The following is a 23,898-nucleotide window of genomic DNA, read 5'->3' on the forward strand; positions in this document are numbered from 1 at the left end:
ATATTTCCATATAGATAGATCACCTCATTTTTTCTCATATAAACTTAATGAGGTTTTTCACATTGTTTTAGAGTTGAGGATAATAGATAGTCAAAGGGGTACTGTATTTTTCAGACAAAGTGAACAGCAAGACTAAAATTTGAATCTCCTTCAAAATCCAAATCCAATCTCTTTTTACTTACCAGATTTGACATTCTTGACATGTTAGGTTGGATAATTCTTTGTCATGGGGATCTGTCCTCTGCAATGTAGGATGTTTAGCAACATCTCTGGCCTCTACTCACTAAATGCTGGTAAAAATATTTTTAAAGGCTCACTTTCTATAGAAGCATTCACTAAGAATTACATAATTTCAAAACTGGAAGAGTTAATTTAATTTTTGTGTTACTTCATTATCTTCATAATAAATAGGGTTGGTTACCATCCTGTGTTAATGCCCTGTAAGCCACACTCTTTCTGGGGGTGATTAACAGCTTTTCTGTTGTTGTTTTTTTATCATTTATTCATACTGTAACTTAAAATATTTTCCTATACAATGTCATTTAAGTGCCATTAAATTGTAATGCTGCTTCATGGGAAAAGATGCATCTGAAAAACAATGCATCTCAATCAACTTGGAACAGAGGTTAAATGTGATATAACTCTGAAGAAAACTAAACAATGTGACCCTCTTGTCAATTTAGGGAAGAACTTTCTGAAGAAAAGTGTTAGTGCAGGCTTCCTTCATGACTCAGATGGTAAAGAATCTGCCTGCAATGCAGGAGACCCGGGTTCCATCCCTGGGTCTGAAAGATCACCTGGAGAAGGGAATGGCTATCCAATCCAGTATTCTTGCCTGGAGAATTCCATAGACAGAGGAGCCTGGCAGGATACAGTCCATGGGGCCGTGAAAAATCAACACTAAAACAAAAATTTACTTCAAGTGGTTATAGATTTATACACACTAGGAATGTATCCTCTCTACTTCACCTTTATTCCTATAAGAAAACTTCCCTAAATTATAAACATTCTGCTTTATTGAAGTTTATGAATATATTCTTCCCATAAAATAAAATTTCCCTATGTAAGTTAATATGCTGGAATTAGAAAGTAAATCACATGATGATACTGAAAAAAACTGCAAAGTATTGTAAGTTCTAAGAAGGAAAAGAGGTTCTATGAGGGAACATATAAATTTAAATGAAGAGACATAAAAGTTTTATCTGAGAAAGAAATACTTATGCTGAGACCTAGGAGTCTAGTCACATAGAAGCGTGGAGAGAAAGGCATTTCAAACAAATGCTTCAAGCAGGAAAAGCTTGCTGTACCTGAGAAATGGAATGTCTGCTCAAAGGTGGTACGCAGAGAGACCAGATGACAGAAGGCTTTGTAGCCCATGGCAAATAGGGGAGGATTCCAGCCCAAGTAAAAGGCTGTGATGGGTGTTCAGACCCTGGCTCTGCTAGGGGTGAGATTAATTAAATTACTTATGTCTTTGCTTCAGTTTTTTATTAGTAAAAAAATTAATATTAATAGGACTTCTGAAGTTGTTGTGAGATTTAGTTAAAGTATGTAGTTCGTTATTATCGCCAGAGATTTATTCTGAGTTCATTGAGGTACTCTTATGGGATTTTGAGTGACATTATCTAAATCATCTTTTTATGAGATTACTCCAGCTACTACTTTAGTCCGAGAAAGACTTGATGGGGATTTAAAGGTTTCCAAAACATGCTGAATGATGAGTAACTTTTTGAGCTTGAGAATAAAGGGTCCCAGTCACAGGTCCATCTGAGAAAAAAATTAAAATCAGGTAGTATAAACTTACTCCCCAAAAGGAAAATATTAAATGATAGAAGACTAATAAGTGATGAATGATTAGGGAATTAAATTGGGATAACATTGATTTTAATAATGGTATAATTTTTAAAACTGAGTCATTGATTCTTAATAGTTAATTGGTTAGAATATACTAGATAGTGTTTTAGGTATCATAAGCATATGCAGAATTCCCAAAATAAGCTGACCAACTTCAAGTTTTAAATGAGGAGCATATATGTAAGATTAAAATACAAAGGAACTGGATAGGCTAAGATTTTTTTAAATAGGACACAAGAAAACGCTGCCATTAATGGAATAATAATAAACCGGATTTCATTAGCATTAAGAACTTGGATTCATCAAAAGACAACATTAAGAGAATAAAATATCACTGTATCCCTATTAAAATGGCCACAGTTTAAAAGACTGGCAATCCCACTCTAAGTTTGCACATAGAGTAACTAGAACTCCCTTGTGATGGGAGTGTACATCGGTGTGACCACTTTGGGAAACTTTGCAGTATCTGCTAAATCTGGACATACATATACCCTAAGGAGAAATTCTCTTCCAGGTATGAGTGCTTATGTCACTTATATCTCAGTAAACCTGGAAACAAAAACCAAAACAAAAAAGAAACAAGTATGTAGATCCATCAAAAGACACATACAAGAATTTATTCATGGCGGCAACAGTGGAATGGTGAAATAAGTTGCTGTGTAATTATGTAACAGAATACTTAATAGAATAAAAAAAGGGAACTATATGCAACAATAGGATGAATCTCATAAACTTTATGTTAGGTAAAATAAGTCAGGCAAACAGTTCAAAAACAGGCAATATTAATCTTGATAGAGGTTGAATTAGTGATTACCTTTGGGAAGGGGATCAACTGGAAGGACTGGAGTCTTCTGTGTTTGTTCTGTGTTTTGTTCTTTACATTTTGTCAAAGCTGAATATTTTAGATTCATGCACATTACATAATTTAAAATGTAATTGACATTTAAAAGTAAAGAGCATAGACTTTTTAGAGGTTTTGCTTTGTTTTGTTTTTAGTTTCTTTCTTGGGTCTTTCAAGTAAACAAAAAGAGTGGATTGGAAGAAATTGGGAGTTGGAAGAATGTAGAAAGTATGAGAGGACAGAGAAAGAATAGGAAAATGAGCAAGAGACAGAAGTCTTTAAGCATATGGATTGGTAGAAAGAAGAATGAAATAAGGGTTAGAAACTATGTTTTTAGGTGAAAAAGCACAAAGGAAGATACTTTCTTTGCACTCCGCCAATCTGGCACAGTACACCATTTTTATTTCGTACATAGTAATCAATCACTTGACCACAGTGTAGCAGCATTCTCTCTTCCAGATTAACTTGAATTCTGGAATGATTTCTTTTGGTGTGCTAACTGTCGCTGCCTCGGGTCCATCTTATTTCCTTATACCTTCTCCAAAGTGAGCGCTTTGGAGGAGGTGTATAGGTTGCTAAAGCAAAAAGAAGAAATTTATAATTACTTCAGTTTGAAAAGTTTTAGATAAAGTACGAGGCTAGATATTCGGCCAGTGTTAAAGTTCCCTGACAAGCTTTCTGCAGCTTTAAGAATTAGATTACTTTCTTTCAACACTATCAATCTGTCTTATATAGTTGGGTTGTTTTACTTCAAGTCTCCCATCGACATTTCTTTTGTATGCATATACTGAAATGATTTTATTTAATAAAAAAAGAACATCTCCTGTGTGGATTTTAAATTTCCCCTTATTAAATATTTATATTTTCAAAATGTCTTTATTTAATTGAGTGAGGTGCTTGGTGCCATTTCAAAATAACCTCAGGTGGTAGGTGTAATGACATATCAAAGATTTGACCTTTAGCATTTTAGGATTCTATTTGTCTGCATTTTCTTCTGCATTCATTTGGTCTTAATTTATATGCTGTTTCTCTGTATGACTTAATGAGTGGGTGTATTTGGAGTAAGATTCATTAACAAAAAGAAAATATATCTGAATACATATTATTTCTGTGCAGTCTGACTAGTAATTTTAACCTCATTCATATCTCAACTGTGACAAGCAGAAAATGCTGTGTATAAGGCTGATCAGTATTTGTACAAACCTCATTCATTCTCATTAAGTGTTCAGCTGAATTAGACCCTGGATCTACTAAACTGATGCCCATTCTCTTACTTCTCACTTCTTTACAGTCAGCTTATTACATTCTTTTATTTACCTAGAGATACTTTATTTTCCAATTCTTTGCTATTCCTTTTAAAGAAAATTGAATGTAATATTTACACTGATATAATTAAATTAACATCTTACAGCATCTTTTTGTATGCTTTGGTAGCAAAGATAATCATTTGTCTGGGTAGCTTTCAGCTTAGAAGCAGAGAAATGGATAATTATCAAGTATAATATTGTGATATAAAAATTACTTTCATTTATCCATTTAAGTATACCTTTATTGATTTTTAGAAATGGATCTTTCTAACTGGAGATTTTTGTTTAATAGATGATTGGCCAGTAAGCCTACATATTTATGTTTAAATTTTTTTATTTTTATATTTTCTCAGTTTACACAAATCTTTATCCCAAGAAGAAAATCTGAAGGAGCAGTTTAATCTTACACTTAGTACCTTTGAAGAAGCTTTAAAAAATAGAGAGAACATTGTTTCCATCACTCAACAACAAAATGAGGAACTGGCTACCCAACTGCAGCAAGCTCTGACAGATCGAGCAAACATGGAATTAGCGCTTCAGCATGCTATAGAGGCCTCCCGAACGGCCAATGATAAAGTTCAGAAGTAAGTAAAATGATCTTGTATTATTTCAAAAGTATGAAACAAAACATGGCAAAAGCACTTTGTTTTGGCAGCTAAGTAATATGTTATTCAAGCTATTAATAGTTTAAGACAAAAGTGGATTGAGCCAAATGAACTTTTTTAGACTACCTGTCATACTTAAATTTGGGGTCAAAAAGTCATTTACTGTTTAGGGCAAACAACTTTTATTTTTGTTTGTTTTTAACTTTTTTTAACTTTAGTGATTGATCTTCATGAGTTCATGTAGGCCATATGATAAAAATCATTTCATAGGTAATACATGAAGTTATTAGCAAAGGGAAGAGACGGGCAGGTTACCAACTTTATTCATTTAGCATCAAAATAATCCTGCCTGAGCTGAAATCTTCTATAATCTTGCAGTTTGAGACCTCTAGGCATATAGAATCCAGTACAGTGAAATTCATTTTCTTGTGTAGTTCCTCTGAAGAATTCAATACAACTTTTCACAGTGCATGATATTTATTTTAAATAATCTTTGCATTTTTATTCAAATTTAAATAAAGCTGTATAAGACACTAAATTCTAAGACAAAGGGTTCTAAAACATCCTTTTCCTTAGCAATTTTTTTTTCATTTTTACAGTATGAAGTGTAAGTGCTAACTTCAAGATTTCTTACTTCTCACTACTTCTTATTTGAAAATAGGTCTCAAACATTTCCCTCATACCCCTGAAATTATATCTTATATCTTGATTCATAGCCCAAGGTCAGGTACATATGTAGTCAAGACTTTTTTAAAACAGATTAGGAATTTTGCATATTAATCTTTAAATCAATGTCTTCTACCTTGAAACTTATGATTTATGATATTATATTTTTATAGGTTTAAAGATTAAGTTTATATTTGACCAGCAACTGTCTATAATTATTCACGTTCTATATTCATGTGTCTATAAATATTAACGTTCTAAGAACACCAAGATAGATATTTAGGTCGATCTCATTTCATTGTCAATTACAAATCGGTAACTTTTGACAGTCAAGGTCTATTTTGGCTCAACTTGTTTAAAAGCTACAAGTACTTTAAAATTTCAAAATTTTCTTTACATATAATCCTTTAATTTTTTACATAACTAAAATTCCCTAGAATTGTGTTTCCCAAAGAGCATTAGATTTCTTAAATATTTGGAAATGTTGTCAACTTTCATTTTAAAATCTCATCAGCTATCTTATTATTTTGTAAAAGAAACAACTTTGTACCCCAAGAAGTAGAAATAACATTTTCTCTTATAATGCTTAACCTTTTGAAAAACTAGTGATATTGCCCTTATTTTTCACATTTAACAACAGACAAATCAAGACTTGGAAATGGCACCAACCATGGACAGGGTTTAATTGCAATAATTATGTCAGCTACCAGAGTTAAATGTTAAATTTTAATTTAAATGTTAAATCTTTTATTCTGATTTCTAGCAGTCAGACCTAGAGGAAGTATTAAAAGGCTTTCCTTTCCATATTTTATACACTGTCTTTCATCTCTAGTTGCCCTCGAGTGTGCAGTGTATCTTCATCACAGTTACGGTGGGCATCAGCCTGTTTTATTGGATATAAGATGATAACCTTCCAGGAAGCCACCTTGTAAGATTTTATTAAATGGTATTAGTATCCTCTATATAATCTGAAATTGTTATTACTAGCAATTATTTTTGAAGGTCCTTTGTAAATATATCAGTATTCCAGGCAGTAATTAAAATTTAAACAAAAAGGTTTCACATTTTCCCTTTTCCCTTCACAAATAAATTTCTTAAATAGCTGATCTGTATTCACTCTAAGTTTTCAATTCCCATTTGCTCGTCTACTACTTAATACAGTATGGTTAGCTCTTATACTAAAATTGCTCTTCTTAAGATCACCAGTAATTTCCTAAATATTAAATTCAGCAGCCCAATCCTAACTATACTTTATTATAAAACTAGTATATGATCATGGTAAAATAAGTAAAAATGCTCATATGTCTTCAACATGTTAATTTAAAATCTCAGGCTCTGGATTCAGAATGTATAGGTATGTGAACTAGGACATTTTATTTTAAAACATTGTGTTGATGTGGACAATAAAATGTGGACAGTAATACTACCTCATAATGTTGTAAGAATTAGATGAGATAATACATGGGATGCTTTTAGAACAATGTGTATTGCATACTCCTTCCTATTGTCATTTCACTCACACTCCACTGTCTCATTCTTCAGAAGGGCACTACCTTTTCAAGGCTAAATGCCTTCATATATGTTGGCCTATCTCCTTGGAGCCTTTGGCCCTTTTCCTTCATGAGAATTGTATTCATCCTATGAGACTCACTGCAGTGTAGAAGATAGTCAAGATTTGTAGTCAAATTGAACAGACCTGTGTTTGAGTCCCTGCTTTCCTACCTATTTCCTGTCAGATTTGGGGCAGATTACTTAACGCCTGAAGCAAAATTTTTTCAGTGAAAAAATTTGGACAGTTACACTGACTTTACAGGGAGAGTTTATGTGAATAATAAACTGGATAGTATGTAAAGATGCCTAGTTCATAATCAGTTACTGTAGCATTCTGCAAATTATATCATTAGTATCACCACATTTATCAAACCCACAGGAGTAGTTCAACTGCCTTTTCTCTACCAAGTCTTCTCCAACATCCTAGAAAGTTAAATCACTGTCTTCTGTGTCATAGATTTTTTTGGTGAAAAATTACTCCTCTGAAAATAAAGCCCTCCTGTCCTGTATTTCCTGTCTCCATCATAGTCCTCAAAAGTTTCCGCCCTTTCCTTCTTCCCTCACTCTTTCTTTTCATTCACATTCACTTTGTCATCAGTCTCTGTTGTCTACTGCCTAAGTATCTCCTGATTCCCACCACTCTTCCCTTGTTAATGTCATTAATTCAGGCCCTCATCATTCCTCATGGCTGTTGAAATAATCATTCCTCAAGACTATTGAAATAATCTTAGAACTAGTTTACCTGCTTGTAGCTCTCTCAAAACTTGTCTTCCTTACTGCCACCAGAGTTAATTTTTCTAAAACACAAATCAGGTTATTTTATTTCCCTATTTGAAATCTTTCAGGGACTCTTCAACCCCTGCAAGTTAAAGTTTAAACAACTTAGAATGATATAGGAGGCCTATCAGTGGGCTTCTCCCATTGTTTTAGTATCATCTCCCCCCATGATGCCCTACCACAGTATCTCTGCTCATGCCATTTCACCTTCTTAGAAAATATTCCTCCCTTTTAGTGCCTTGCCAGATTTTTGTTATTCCTTAAATTCTGGTCTAAATGTTACCCCTATGATGCTTCTTTATATTTCCATTCTTTAATGCTTTCGTAATCCTCAGTCCATACCCTTATTAGAAGTCTTAATCATCTAGGTGTTAAAATTGCATTGTATATCTGTATGCTATCTACTCTGATCCCTGCAAAATTAGTCATCATTGAGCTTTTCCAAGCCATAGATGTTCTGTTCATCTTTGTCTCCAAATACTTGGCCCAGATGCCTGCTGTTAAGTGGGTACTCTATAAATGCTTATGAACATATGGACTAGAACAATTTAATAGTCTGATATAATGACAGAAAAGGGTTTCCCTGGTGGCTCAGTGGTAAAGAATCCACCTGCCAATGCAGGAGACACGGAGACAGGGATTTGATCCCTGGATCAGGAAGATCTGCTGGAGGAGAAAATGGGAACCACTCCAGTATTCTTATCTGGAGAATCCCATGGACAGAAGCACCTGGCAGGCTACAATCCATGGGTCGCAGAAGAGTCGGACACGACTGAGTGCACACACTTGGTAGTGATCAGCTTGTTCTAACCACAAACTTCCATCAAGTTTAATTACATTTAAAAGACCTGAAGTCTTCATGAAGTTTAACCACAAACTTCCATCAAGTTTAATTACATTTAAAAGACCTGAAATAGGACAGAGAGACCATAAACTATTTCTAACCACAAAATAGGACAGAGAGACCATAAACTATTTCTAATAATTATATTTTAAATTTATATTTTATTCCTTTGAGTAAATATTTTTCTTAAATTTTTTAACCTATAGGAGTGTATTTGGAAAGGAAAGTTGTACAGAATTACTATCCATAAGGTAGCCAATATTTATAGGCAGATAGTCACTTATAGGGTAAAATGTGATGAATGCCAGACTTCACAGACCAAAACTAACTTCTTGGCCCAGGTATCTGGGTGATACCTAAAATTTCACCAAGGGAAATCCATTCCTTTGCCTTCAATATTACTCTCCTTAGGTAGGTCTCTTTTTAAAATGTATGTGTTTGTGGAAGAAGAGCACATAGTGATTTACCTTTTAGGTGTTTTTTTTGTTTTTGTTTTGCCGATCCTGGATGCAGAGATTTACGTGGAGGCTAAAAAACAGGTTAAGAACATGAGAACTTTGTTATAAAAAACTTCTCGTAATAGTTTTGCCTAAAAAAAAAAATAATAGTTTTGCCTAGACCATCCATAGTCCTCATTTATTAAAAAGAAAACTGATGCACTAGTCCACTAAATGATGTTTTTATCACATGAGATTATAAAATCTGATTCTTTGTGCTGTATTTTTCCATCTGTCTTTTGATCTACAGATAACGCTTCTCCTGGCCTACAGCAAAAGTTCCCAGAGGGATTTTTAAATATATTTTACTGTAATTAACATTTTTAAGCTACACAGTTACCTAAAAGTATTTATAGCCAGACTGATGTGGTTGGAAGACCTCTCAAAGATCTAGGTTTTAAAATGAAATAACTTTCATCACATACCATCTTTACTGTGGGCCAGATTTACACTGATGTTATTTATTTCCTCATAAACTATAACTATATAATGAATAAGTTAGACTAAAATTGTAAACTTTTAAGATATCTTCAAGAAGAAAAATGTATCAACTATTTAGAATTTTCTGTCTGTAGTTTAAAAAAAAATCAGTTACTTAACATTTGCAGGCATTCTAACTTTTAATTGCATAATTAAAATTTCAAAGATCAGCATAAAACATTTCCTTCTGAAATATAGGGCATCCTGTGGCTTTTGAGTGCTATTTAAAAAAAAAAAAGAAAAGAGCATGTAAAGCTAATAAAAGTCTTTCCTGCCGTTGGCCAAATACTGATTTCTATGAAGAAGTTGAGGTTACAAAGAAGTTGTGAATTCTCAGCCTGGTTTCCCTGCTGATGAGTGAGAGCAGCCTGTAGTTCACTTCGAGGTATCAGGGGAGTCGCCATAGTGTCCCACAACGGTTCTTAGCAGAGAGCAAACATACTTTCCACAAACTTAGCTGCTTAATCTGTTTGCAGGTTGAATTATAAAACAGGCTAGATGACTCTGGGTGCTGGGAAGGGGAACAGAGCATTTCCAGTTTCTTGACTTTTTTTTTTTTTAAAGCCTGCTATTATTTAAAAAAAAAAAAAAAACCTACAGTTTTCATCAAAAGACTTCACTAAACTTTGTAGTTTTGTTGCTAGTTCCAGAATCTGATATTAACTATAATGATAAATGATTCTGCTCAAATAGTCTTACATAGTTTAATGTGAAAAGCATCAAAGAATTTTTTTATATAGTTGCATTAACTTTGTGTTTTCATTAAAATTATTCTACTTCTTGCCAACTTTATCTTGCTATTTTCCCTGTAAATTCTTGGTTGGACTACAAGTTGCAAAGCAATATTAGATGTATTGTGAATGCTTTGTAAATATGATACTTGTTAATTGAATCAAGGAGTACATTTCATAAATTCTCAACTCATCATAAGGTTTAAATCAATATTTAATAAAACGTTGAAAGTTTACTTGGATTTATTAGTATTATTAGTAAATGAGGATTTAGAACTTTTCTGAAAATTTCTTCACAATCTTTTTTGTGGTTCCGTAGTGTAGTGGTTATCATGTCTGCTTTACACAATCTTTTTTGTATTTCAGATTTTAAAAGCTCTGTGAAGTATGATATATACCTCAGCAAATAATAAGTCAAATAGTTAATTTATTTGTGATAGTTTATGTACAACTGAACACCCCCAATCAGCTTTGGACAGCACCTTCTAAATCTAGAAGTAATTAGATATAGCTTTTTAATGTCATTTATATATGGAAAATGGACTCAGACACCTCCTAAACAATCATCACAAAATATACACCATCTAACATGCTTAATTTTTATTCTTGAATGCATGATATGCTTTTTAAGAATTTAATGTTCTGGGTTTTTTAATCATAACACATGTTTTTAAATTAAATACCTATTTAACTTATGAAATACATCTTGTACTCTCTCAAACAAGTATGTATTTTATAAAAACTTTAATTCCATTATATATTTGTATAGTGGATCACCTCTCTTACACACGAGTACATAAAGTAGCTTTCCTTAGAGCTACTTTTATTATATACAGAAATACCTACCATGTTTGATAGGTGATATAATTATATTCATTTCTTTATAAAAACTAGAGAATTGAGGCGTTTTAATTGTCTAGCTCATTTCTTTCTACCAGGGAAGGATTAATCTGTGATTATTAAAATTGAGAAATTCCAATGAAGTGGAAAGTCAAAGATCCAGGCTAAAGAAGAAGAGGGATTCTCTAAACCTAAGTATCTGCCCTGTCCCTGTTAAGTTCCCTTTTGTAGTTAATTTTATGGAATGAATCATAAACAGCCTGAAAGTAGAGCCTAAAAAGTTAAATCATGACATGACTTCTTACATTTGATTGGCTTCTTCATTTCAGAGTCTGTCTTCACTAGGTGATCTAGAGTTGGACTAGTATTCATCTCAGCCTGCTAAGATACATAAAACACATTTCAGATGATCATGAGAGGAATGAGAGAAAAAGAATAGAAATGTTGAATAAGAGACATATAGTTTCTAAGGCTAAATAAAATGCAGGAATTTTTATTGTTTTTTATTAATCCCAGTGTTACAGTAATTGAAATCAGAAGTCGTGTCTGACTCTTTACCACCCCATGCACTGCAGTACACCAGGCTCCTCTGTCTTCCACTATCTCTCAGAGTTTGCTCAAATTCATGTCCATTGAGTCGGTGATGCATCTAACCATCTCATCCTCTGCTGCCCGCTTCTTTTGCCTTCAGGGTCTTTTCTTCAGGTCTTTTCTTCAGCATCAGGGTCTTTTCCAATCAGTCAGCTCTGCATCAGATGGCCAAAGTATTGGAACTTCAGCTCCAGCATCAGTCCTTCCAGTGAATATTCACAGTTGAGTTCCTTTAGGATTGACTGGTTAAATCTCCTTGCTGTCCAGGGGCCTCCCAAAAGCCTTCTCCAGCTCCACATTCGAAAGCATCAATTCTTTGGTGCTCAGCCTTCTTTATGGTCCAACTCTCATGTCTGTACGTGACTACTGGAAAAAGCATAGCTAGCTTTGACTATATGGACCTTTATTAGGGAAATTATAGGATGCACTTAATGATGATCAAGTACACTTTAACTGAAGCTTGACAAGCTGAAAAAAGTACGAGAGTTCTTACACTGCAGAGATGTCCTGTTGTGATTTTCATGCACATACATGAAATGTAAATGCCTTAGAGTGGTCTTACACTCTAATCAGTACCATTTCCCTAGGTTCTATTCTTAGCTCCAGTTAAAAGCCTTCTTAATTGTTTAACCCTTGACCCCAGGGTACTTCATAAAGATAGGAGAACTTGTCTATCTTACCTGAAAATAGTTTTAGAATTGATAAAAATAGGATATAAAAGTGATTTGAACTTCCTAGGAAAGGTACTTAATATCACCAACCACTGAATATTTTAGCATACTTCTTTTGTAGTCAAGGAAAAAAAGGAAGCTATTTTAGAAATTAGATTTTTAAAAGTTTTCATTATTCCTGCCTGGATGTCGCTCAACGTCATTATACTTGATAACTCATTCAGAAATTCCTCTTTTGCTTTCTCTATTCTTAAAAGCACAGATGAATGGATATAATGTATCTATCTGTTGATCTGTCTATCTGAGAATGTTTACATGCTTACATAATCAGGGTCTGATTTTTTTTTAATAAATTGTCAGTGTATTCATCTAAAGTCTGATGTATACTTCTTTACTAGGTATAGGTTTTATTCCCAGAATATAATTGAAAAATTCTAAATTGAACCCAAGAGCAACTAGAAATACAGATTTTACTTGGATTGTAAGATTCTGTGTTTGATTCTTTCTTCCCATTATTCCATGTTTGTCTGTATATCCCACTAAAGGATTTTTCACAAGTGCACATTTGGCGCTCTATAAATGAAAGAATATTGTTTCTTTCAGGGTAACTCTGTCTGATAGTGAAATCACAAACACTGTCCTCACATAAACTTCATTCTTGATAACGTTTACAGAGAACAGAATGCATTCTGTAGCAATATAGTATATAGTAGCAACTGAAATCCTCCTTCTTTCTTTCTTATAATGTATTATTAATATATTCCTGAGCAACTCAACAAATATCATTTTTTTCTTCAGCTCTTAACCTAAGTATAAAGAAAAGAATAATTTTGCTACTATAGATTACTTCATTAGGTGTTCCTATGGAAAGACTAACTGGAAGTGAAAATTTTATATAGTAAATAGTATTTTGGAACCTATTACTGAACTTAACTTTTAATTTTTTTAATTACTTTGACATGTATAGCATTCAAACTAATAGTTCTTGGAACAGCAGCATCATTTGACTTTTTCCTTCCCATACAATAGTATCCAAAAGCATAACGAAAGTGTGTCTTCTTTCTCTTTGTGTTATACCATTTCACAAGCTACATAATGGTAAAAATAACATAAACATGCTCAAAATCTTGAAATGTCACCTTCTTTAGCTTAAACTAATCTGCCTTCTGAGCTATGTGTATTTCACATCAGTGTTCCAAGAAGTTCTCTACTACTAAGTGGGGGGCCTAATCTTTCCCAGGATGATGGGAGTAGCACAGTTCAAGAACAAGAATGAACCTCTGTATAATCACACCATAATGTGAGGTGACCCTAAGACTGAGAACTGACCAGATACACATATGGGTTTTAAGAAGACTTTCTGATGCTCTTTTTGACACAGCTGTGAGAAGAATGTGGCTAAGGCCCAGTAGTCATTCTTGAGTAGAGCTGGCAAAGGAAACCATGAGGAGAAGAGACTTTAACACATGGGTGTAAGAGAGTACGGCTTCATTGATGTGATCTGAGGGGAATGCCTAATGACTGGAAGAATCAAACTTGGCAATGAAAACACAAAGCTCTTTTCATCAATTCAAACACAGACTCTAAAGCTGCAGATGGTCACCTCCAGCCTTGTCTATTCAGTGTGAGGTTTTATAAAATGGCACTTTGGTGAATACTAATAGATCAAAACAAAGATTTAATAACGTAAAGATGTGGTGTTCATTTTTAAATGAATATACAGGTCAGCATCTCAGAAAAGGATAAAAAGAATACCTTTTATATGTGGGTCTAAAGTCTTTTTGTTATTTTTCAACTTCAAAAATAAATGACATTTATCTTCAAAACTAAATGACAAATGTACAGATTGTGTTTTATGGAAAACAGTTTACATTATGAAAGAGACCAAAATCAGAGTTTATATTTACACATTGATTTCACTACTTTCATTTGAGGACTCTCAGTTTACAACATTTGTTAATGTCATCCTGTAATATTTTCTTGAAATTCACTTGATAGGGCAAATCTGATTCTCAAGGATTAATCAGTCTAATTAATTTAGCCCAAAATATTTTACAATTGGAATAGAACTTTTTTATTGCCTTTTTAGAAAATGTGAAGAAACATTGTTTGGTACAAAGGAGTCTTTGAAACTTTAATGCATTCTTGAAAGGTACTTTGCATTTGATTTTGTAAGACTTTAGAAATTCATAATTGTATATATAGTCAAGAGGTAGTTCACTATACTCACCTGTTACTAATGCTTACATAACTGAATCTTACTTTAAATTAAATTTAAATTAAAATATGGTGTATTTTTCCAGAACAAATTTTATTATTAGACTTGTCTAGCACTTTACAGTTTATGAAAGTCTTGAGCTAAACCCAAACAAGTAAGCTTTATTTTCTAAAATACGCTTAAAAGATGAACATGACTAATTAATAGCCTTCATATTTCTATTATATGTTAAGTAAATATAATGAATAAGTCTGAGTTCCTAATACTTTTATCTAATAAGTGACACTAACTATAATAAAATACTAGAATTGAAAGTTAAGAGGAAGGCAACCAAGTATCTAGTAGAAATACCAGTAAACTAAAGGCCCTTGACTGTCATTAACTGGGTGTGTACAAGTTAATTAGATTGTGTTTCTTCTCAGTTTCCTCATCTGGAAGATGGAGCTGATAGACTTGCTCTAACTATTTCCAAACATGACTGTGAGAATCAAATAATATGCATGTGCATAAAAGTACTTTGAAAAATATACACTTTATAAATGCAAGCTATAGACTGAAGAATATCTTCTACTTATACATTTTAGATTAAAAATTATAATTACTTCTTTGGAACCAGAAATGAGTGAGTTAGAAAAATAATATTTTAGCCTCAGAGACAATATAGATGTCATGTAACTGGAAAAAGTGATTCTCCACATAGATCTTGGAAACCAAAAGCAAAGAGGATTCTGTGCTTTCTCATACATTACTGGTGAGATTGCAAAATAGTGGAGGGGAAAAAAAAAAAAAGCCCTATAGTGGAGAATTTGATGGTATGATGGTATGATGGTACCTAACAAAATCATGGGATTCCCAGGTGGCGCTAGTGGTAAAGAAATATCCTACCAATGCAGGAGAAATATGAGATGCCAGTTTTATTCCAAGGTCAGAAAGATCCCCTGAATGAGGGCATGGCAACCCACTCCAATATTCTTGCCTGGAGAATCCCATGGACAGGGAAGCCTCGCAGGCTGCAGTCCATAAAGTCGCAAAGAGTTGGACACTACTGAAGCAACTTAGCACACACACACAACAAAATTATATTTACCCTTTGACTAAGGAAAATCACTTTTAGAAATTCCTCCTAAGGAATTCCTCCTAAGAATTGTAGTATTATTATCATCATTACTGTTATTTAGTGAATGCACTGCGTGGCATGTGGGATCCTAGTTCGCTGATCAGGGATCAAACCTCTGTCCCCTGCAGTGGAAGCACAGAGTCTTAACCACTGGACCATCAGAGAACCCCCTACAGTATTATATTTAATAGCAAACAGAAACAACCCAAATAGGAGAGTAAATGAATAAACCATGCATATATTTACATGATGTAATGCATGTGCTTACTCAGTCATGTCGGACTCTTTGCAACCCCATGACTGGCCTGCCAGGCTGCTCTGTCCATGGAATTTTACAGGCGAGCACGCTGGAGTGGGTTGCCATTTCCTACTCCAGGGGATCTTCCCGATCCAAGAATCAAACCTGCATCTCCTGAGTCTCCTGCATTGCAGGCAGATTCTTTACCACTGCACCACCTGGGGTAGTGCTTAGTGTGATACAGTGCAACTTTAAAAAATAAAATAGTAAGTGAAAGTGAAAGTTTAGCCGCTCAGTCGTGTCCGACTCTTTGCGACCCCATGGACTGTAGCCTACCAGGCTGCTCCATCCACGGGAATTTCCAAGCAAGAATACTGGAGTGGGTTGCCATTTCCTTCTCCAGAGGATCTTCCTGACCCAGGGATCGAACCCGGATCTCCCACATCATAGGCACACACTTTACTGTCTGAGCCACCAGGGAAAATAGGAAGGAAGATGTCTATAAACGAATATTGATTGACATATTGCTAATTGGAAAAAAAATCAAGTATTTATATGATAAGTGAGAAATAAGGATAAAAGGAACAGGAAGGATGTTTATCCTTTGGAGGTAGATAGGAAACAGACACAGGCATAGGATGGTAATGCAACTTTTTGAACTATGTCTTTTTGAATAGTTTGACTTTTGAACCATGTATATGTTTTAAATATTTAGAAATTAAAATCAAGTGAAAAAATTAAAAAGCACCCATGAAAAGGAATACAAATAGAAATAAATGTACCTGACTGTATCAGATTGGTTAAATTCTTATAGAGAGAAAATAATTAACTCAAGTGTCTTTTGACTATTAGACTGACTATGCATCATTAAAGGCATATGTTTTAAGGACAAGAAGAAATGCAAAGTAATCTTAAACTTTGCTCAGTATATTCATACTTAGTTGTACTACTGGTTATTAAAATCTTAAAACTATTTTCTCTATATTGTTGGACTAAGGAGCTATGTAAATATTATTAGGAGCCAAAATTTACACTGTAAAATAAATGGCATTAAGAAAAAGAAACTGTAATACTCAATTTGAGTTGAAACTATCAGTATGAATTTATGATTTTAAAAAAATGTATATTTTTCCTTAGCTTTATTGAAAAGGCCTTAGAAGCAAGGGACACACCTAAACACCCAAATTTTGGTTTCTGACTACATTTCTTATTAAAGGGTATCAAAGCTTCTGGGTCTGGATCATGGAAAGTACAGTGAATCTAGATTATCACTTTGTACCAAAAAACAAGAACTTTCTGGTTCTTGCTCAGAGACGAATAGAGTCATGTAGAAAGGGCATGAGAACAGCTTGACAAAGTTCCCATAGACCAAAATTGAAATAATGTGTGCATCAAAAGAAGTGTACTTGATTATAGAATCCTTAATTGTTACACTTAGGATCTATAAAGATACTTTTTTTTAAAAAAGATGGAAGTTAGAAAGGAAGAATGCCTTTTATAGAGAAGAATGTGCTGTGCTGTTGTGCTCAGTCATGTTCAACTCTGTGACTGCATGAACTGTAGCCCACCAGGCTCCGTGTTCATGGAATTTTCCAGGCAAGAATACTGGAGCGGTTTGCCATTTCTTACCCCAGGGGATCTTCCCAACCCAAGGATCGAACCTGCGTCTCTTGTGTCTCCTGTATCGGCAGGTGGATTCTTCTACCACTGTACCACCTGGGAAGCCCCGTGGAAGGAGAATGGCAGTTAACAAACATAGAGTAATAGAATCAGAAAACTACCATCTTGTAACCCCTACTGTAATTAATTCAAGCAAAGACCATTCCATCAGCCCTGTAATGAGTTAAAAGAAGCTACTTTGGCACTATAGTCTGTCAGTCTAGTTTGGGGAAACTTACTTAGCATATACCAAAGAGTTTAGAGCTTAAAAATCAGAGAGGGCTTAGACATGGGGATTTAAGATGTCAGGTGCCTTCAAACAATGTTTAGGGATTTATTATTAAAATTTACTTTAGAAATTTTTCTTACTCAAATATTCTGTGCTTATGTAAATCATAGAAGATAGACCTAAACCATTCAACCTTTTATCAAAATTCATCTTTTAAAGAAACTCACTATAAAGAAGTTTTGCCTTAGAGATTTTATCAATCTTAGACTAGGTACTGATCCTTTATTTAAATTTTGGGTTTTTTTTTTTATCATGGAGTTTTTGTGTTAATTTTGATTTTTTGAAATATTGCATTAAAATATTATTTATCCTGATAATGAGTGTTTTTACACCTCTTTAAATTGTTCATCTGAATTGAGTGCCCCATTCACCTCTCCCTAGATTTAGCCCTGAATATTCTATAGATGAAAAAGACACCCAGAGTGCGCTTCTCGTTTACCCTCATTCGAAAATAAGAACAGCTTACTTAGTTTTCTTAGTGTGTATGATTTCTATTGAATGGTGTTTCACGTTTAGAAATAATAGTCATACAGTGGACCTGTAAAACTATGGTTCTTCCCACTCTATGGAAATTGACCAGGTTTTTAATTATATACTGTCCAGAAAGCCTACCACTCTCTGAATTTCTGTTTTTACTTTGTGGACATTACCTGCACCACTTTTTTCAACTGTTGCTTTGTCTTTATTTCAGTCATCTGGGTAGATGGGTTATTATATCTATCAACAGTAAGGCTGTGATTGTATTCTAGACCCTAAGTGTTGATTTCAATTTGAGAATATTTGGTTTTTATGAATCAAAGATAAGTCGGATAGAGAAAATGACTGTGCTGATTCTGCTTAATAAGTTGAATATTACTTTTACTTTGTAGGCCTCTGGCTTAGTCTGAAGTTTGAAGGTACATTGATATATTATCTCTACTAGTCTCCCAAAGGATGTTGCCAGTCTTTCGAATTAAACTTGAATAAGGTTGATTTGTATTCCCTCTTAATCAAAATTTGAAATGTTGACATTAGAAAATTTCATTCAGTGCTAATTATATATGACTTTTATGAAAGTTAGGAAGGGAAGAATCCTACATTTTAAAGTTTAGTATCAGCCTAAAGCCCTGTGAAAACAATAGTGAGTAGCTTAATAAGCCATCTTAATAAGATACCTTAATAAAACTAACCAGTTATTCTAGCTTGCTGCATTTCACTTGGCAGTATAAAAATCAGTGACTTACTTCCTCCATCATTAATTGAAACTTTCCTGGATTTAAAATGATCAAAAACCTCAGCAATGTTATAGCAATGTTTCCTAACCTTTCTTGACTCTTAATTCCCTTTAGTAGTAATACATACTCTCTAGGCAGAGTTTTAAGTATCCTTCTTGCATTGGTATAAGATAAAGAAGTTAATTTGCATTGATTGTTTTTTAAGTTTTATGTTAAGTACAGTCTTTAGTATTCATATGTAACATCACATGGTATTTGATATACATATAAGGAAGTATTAATAGATTAAAATTTCATAATGTGTTATGGCATTAAATAACTGCTTGTGAGATAATATTTGAAATTCTTAGCATTTTACTTTTAAAAGGAAATAACAGTGATTTTTCAACCTTTGTTTGCTAGAATATTTCCACAGGTAGCACATTATGATTGTTTTGGGTCTGTACTCCAATATAGGTAAAGCTAAATTAAATATTATTATTATATATTATGGACTTGCCCAGTGGCTCTGCAGTAAAGAATCCACCGGCAATGCAGAAGACCTGGGTTCAATCCCTGAGTTGGGAAGATCCCCAAGATCCCCTGAAGAACGGAATGGCTACCTACTCCAGTATTCTGGCCTGGAGAATTCCATGGACTATAATCCATGGGGTTGCAGAAAGTGGGACTCAACTGAGCAACTTTCACTTTCTTTTCTTCATTATATTATATAATATTCCTTTCATCATGAGCAAAGTGTACAACTCCAAGACCTGATTTGTTAGTGAACTTGCTAAATATTATCTTTACTAGTCCAGTTTATGCACTTATCTTTTATGCCAATACTAATTTTGCTCTAAAATATTCTGCGATTTGCTGTTACATGATACTAACCCCATAGCTAGCTTTTTCAGTCTGCTGAGTATGCTTAGTATATTCTATAATAAATCAATAAAATCTTGTAATGTACATACTCCTGTCTCTATGAAGCAATTGTAAGCAAACTGTAAGTGAATGCATGAATCAAAAAGGTATGTTTTGATGAGACTGACTCTGAGAACATTTGATTTTAAAAGTATACCTCATTTATTGTATGGTATAAATTGGTTGTAGCACTGATTATAAGTTTTTGAATAATAAATCCAGTTAATAGTAAAACAAAATGTTTATATCATGGGAATACATTTTAAGTAATTATTCTGAAGAGCTACATGTTAGTGATCTTTAAGCAAATTAATGAATCATATTTCTTGTTTAGGGAATGAAACTGGCACCTGTTAATAAAATTTTTATCTTTAGTAATTGAATTTTATATTGTTTCATACATTTTCTATTATCATATTATAGTAGATAGCAAAAATGCATTGAAAGTATGTTAGTCACTCAGTTGTGTCTGACTCTTTGCGACCCCACATACTGTAGCCCACTAAGCTCCTCTGTCTATGGGATTTCCCAGGTAAGAATACTGGAATGGGTTGCCATTCCCTTCTCCAGAGGATCTTCCCAACCCAGGGATCAAACCCAGGTCTCCTGCATTGCTGGTGAATTCTTGACCATCTGAGCCACAGGGAAGCCCCCAAAATGTATTTTTTAAAATGCATTAAAAACTTTAAATACATTTAACTACAGTTTAACACAGTAAACTCTACATTGATTAAATAACTGTGTTATAAAGCTGGGAATAAAATGAATGCATCAAAAAAGTTCCTTTATAATCATGTTGTCTTGCTCATTTTAAAATAATTCCTGGGACTTCCCTTGTGGCCCAGTGGCTAAGACTCCATGCTCCAAAAGCAGGGGATGTCAGTTCAAACCGTGGTCAGGGAACTAGATCCTGCATGCTGTAACTAAGAGCCAGTACAGCCAAATTAAAAAATAATAGTAATAATAGTTCCTGCTTAATGTAATGCTTCAATACTTGTTAAAATTTTGTTGTCTTAAATAGCTAACCCATTCAGTTGTCCAATTCTTTAAAGAAACTGTACTTTCATGATAAACCATAGCCTTGACACTCTTTTCCTGACAGATTTTGTCACTTTCAGAAATAGCCCTTTTGACTATTAGACAGTGATTATTTGTATTCATAATTAGTTGATATAGATGTCCTAATTAGTTACTGTAAAGTGAAAAAGTAAGTATAAATCATTACAGTTGAATTGATTGGGGAAGTGAATAGTCATGTCAATATAAATATTAGAATATTTTCACTTCTCAAAAATTTATGTATTTTATTATGAATAAAAAGGTAAAAGAGAAAGTTCCTTAATGGATGAAAGGCCATAATTTAAATATTTCACCAATAATAATAAGCAAGATCTTGAACAATTTTATCCATGTTTTTATTCTACAAATATTTTAAAAACCCGTAGTGTCAGGCATGGGTGAACAAAGACTAACTGTACATTGAGTTCATGAAGCAAACCTTCTTTCAGAAGAGATAAGTAGTAAATATGTTGCAGGAAGGGGGACCCCTTCCAGGGCCCGAAACTGGGCTCTTGTCTAACACTCGGAAATGAATTGTCCGAGGAGACACATGCTGACAAAGCAAGGGATTTTATTGGGAAAGGGCACCTGGGTGGAGAGCAGGAGGGTAAGGGAACCCAGGAGAGCTGCTCTGCGAGTAACTCAGCGTGGCTCACAGTCGTGGGTTTTATGGTGATGGGATTAGTTTCTGGGTGGTCTTTGGCCAATCATTCTAATTCAGTCTTTCCTGGGGGTGCACGCATCGCTCAGCCAAGATGGATGCTAGTGAGAGGGATTCTGGGAAGTGGACGGACACGCGGTGTCTCCTTTTGACCTTTCCCAAACTCTTCTGGTTGGTGGTGGCTTATTAGTTCTGTATTCCTTATCAGGATCCCCTGTCATAAAACAACTCATGCAAATGGTTACTATGGTGCCTGGCCAGGGTGGGCGGTTTCAATCAGTGTGCTTCCCCTAACAACTATGCATATAAATAAATGTATTACTATAATTTGTACTTAATATGATGAGGGAAAATTCTCTACAAACTATAAGAGAATAAAACAGATCTAATTCAGATTTGTGTTAAAGGGAGGATGGTTTTACTAAGCTGGGGCCGGAAGTATAAGTAGGAATTAGCCAGAGGGAAACCCTTCTGTGTGTAAGCCAAAGCAAAGAAATTGGTGCCTGGGAGAAACTGAAGAAAGATCTTTTGGCCAGAGGGCAGCTTGGAATAAAAAAGAAGGATGGACTAGTCTTGTAGAGTCAGATCTTGAAGAACCTTGTAACCCTCGTCAAGGTTTTTGTCTGTTAGTTTCCATTTTTTAACTTAAACAGTAGAATTCATTGATCGGTTTTAATAAGAGTACATGTTCTTATTTGCATATTTAAAAGATTAACCCTGAATGCTCTGTGGAGGATGAATTTGAATAAGAAAAGAAGTAGAGAGACTGACTAGGAAGAAAAGCAGTCATGAGACACTGTGATGACTTGGACAGGGGAGTCTCATTGGAGATGGAGAGGGTGGGAACTTGAGATGTACATGAAATCCGAGCAATAAACTTCCTGGATAATGATGTGGAGTGTTTTGGAGAATTCCCAAACATTTGTCTTGAGCAACCTAATAGACAGAAATACCTTTTGTTGAGATTGAGAAAACCAGGGGAAGAACAGAGATGAAAGAGAAGGGCGTTTCTAAGAGTTTGAGTAGTATGCAGGACATCCTAATAGCTGTCCTTCTTGGTATCTTAATTTCTTAAGAAAGGGGCTTTCATTTATTAACAGATAATCCTTCAGAATTGTTCGTCCATTTAAAAAGGGCTTCCCAGGTGGTCCAGTTGGTAAAGAATATGCCTGTCAATGCAGGAGACACAAGAGATGCAGGTTCAAGCCCTGGGTTGGGAAGATTCCCTAGCATAGGAAATGGTAACCTGCCCCAGTATCCTTGCCTGGAAAATTCCATGGACAGAGGATCCTGGTGGGCTACAGTCCGTGGGTTGCAAAGAATTGGACACAACTGAGCAAGCATGCACACTCCATTTAAGAAGATATTTGACATTTATGTCCCTTAAATATTAAGTGATCACTTATATTTAGAGTTTAAAATTGTAATGAAAAGAGGATAACCTGTAGTTTTCTTGCATGATAATCTTACCATTAGGCTATGTGAGGAGACCAGATAACATTCTGTGATACGATTGATAGCTACAATAACAGATATAATCTAAGAACATTATTTAGTTAGTATATTTTTCCTTCCCATAGAATATATCATTTTCATCCAAAAGTTTTCATTGAACCATCTTGCCAAGAATCACTTTAGGTCTTAAAATTATGTCATTTATACATACGTGTCACTATTTTGTTCCAGAACTCTTCCTTGCTATATATATTTATTTCCTGCTAATAATGTACTTGTATCATATTAAAAGATATAATGATTACACATTAACCAAGGAATTTCTTGGTTGTCCAGTGGCTAGAAGTACACACTTCCACTGCACAGGCTCCATCCCTGGATGAGGAACTAAGATCCTGCAAGCCATGTGGTGGGGCCACAAAATAAAAATAAATAAATAAAAGATCTTACACACTCTGTGTCTTTTAAAAAAGATATAGATTAGCCAGCTAGGTACATAATTTGAAACCATAATTTTGTTATATTTTATAAGACAAAAATATTTTGCTTTTGAGGTTTTATGTTAGCCTAGTTATCTTCTTCTCTCTAACAAATTACTTCAAAACTTAATAGCTTAAAAATATTATTATTTCCCTGGACTTCCCTGTGGCTCAGATGGTAAAGAATCCAACTGAACTGTGGGAGGCCAGTTTGATCCTTGGATTGGGAAGATCCCATGGAGAAGGAAATGGCAACCCATTCCAATATTCTTGCCTGGAAAATTCCATGGACAGAGGAGCCTAGCAGGCTACATACAGTCCACGGGGTCGCAAAGAGTTGAACATGACTGA

General features: G+C 34.3%; 1 protein-coding gene across 3 annotated transcripts in view; it reads left to right on the forward strand.

The window, feature by feature from the left end:
- Positions 1-23,898, forward strand: part of MIPOL1 (mirror-image polydactyly 1) — a 284,447-nt gene that overhangs the window by 232,505 nt on the left and 28,044 nt on the right. For all 3 annotated transcript variants that reach the window (XM_043921650.1, XM_043921652.1, XM_043921651.1), the window contains one exon: positions 4,356-4,586. In XM_043921650.1, the coding sequence (XP_043777585.1) occupies positions 4,356-4,586 (231 nt within the window). The remainder of the gene's footprint in view (positions 1-4,355; positions 4,587-23,898) is intronic.

This window comes from Cervus elaphus, chromosome 13, assembly GCF_910594005.1.
Source record: "Cervus elaphus chromosome 13, mCerEla1.1, whole genome shotgun sequence".
Classification (NCBI taxonomy): domain Eukaryota; kingdom Metazoa; phylum Chordata; class Mammalia; order Artiodactyla; family Cervidae; genus Cervus; species Cervus elaphus.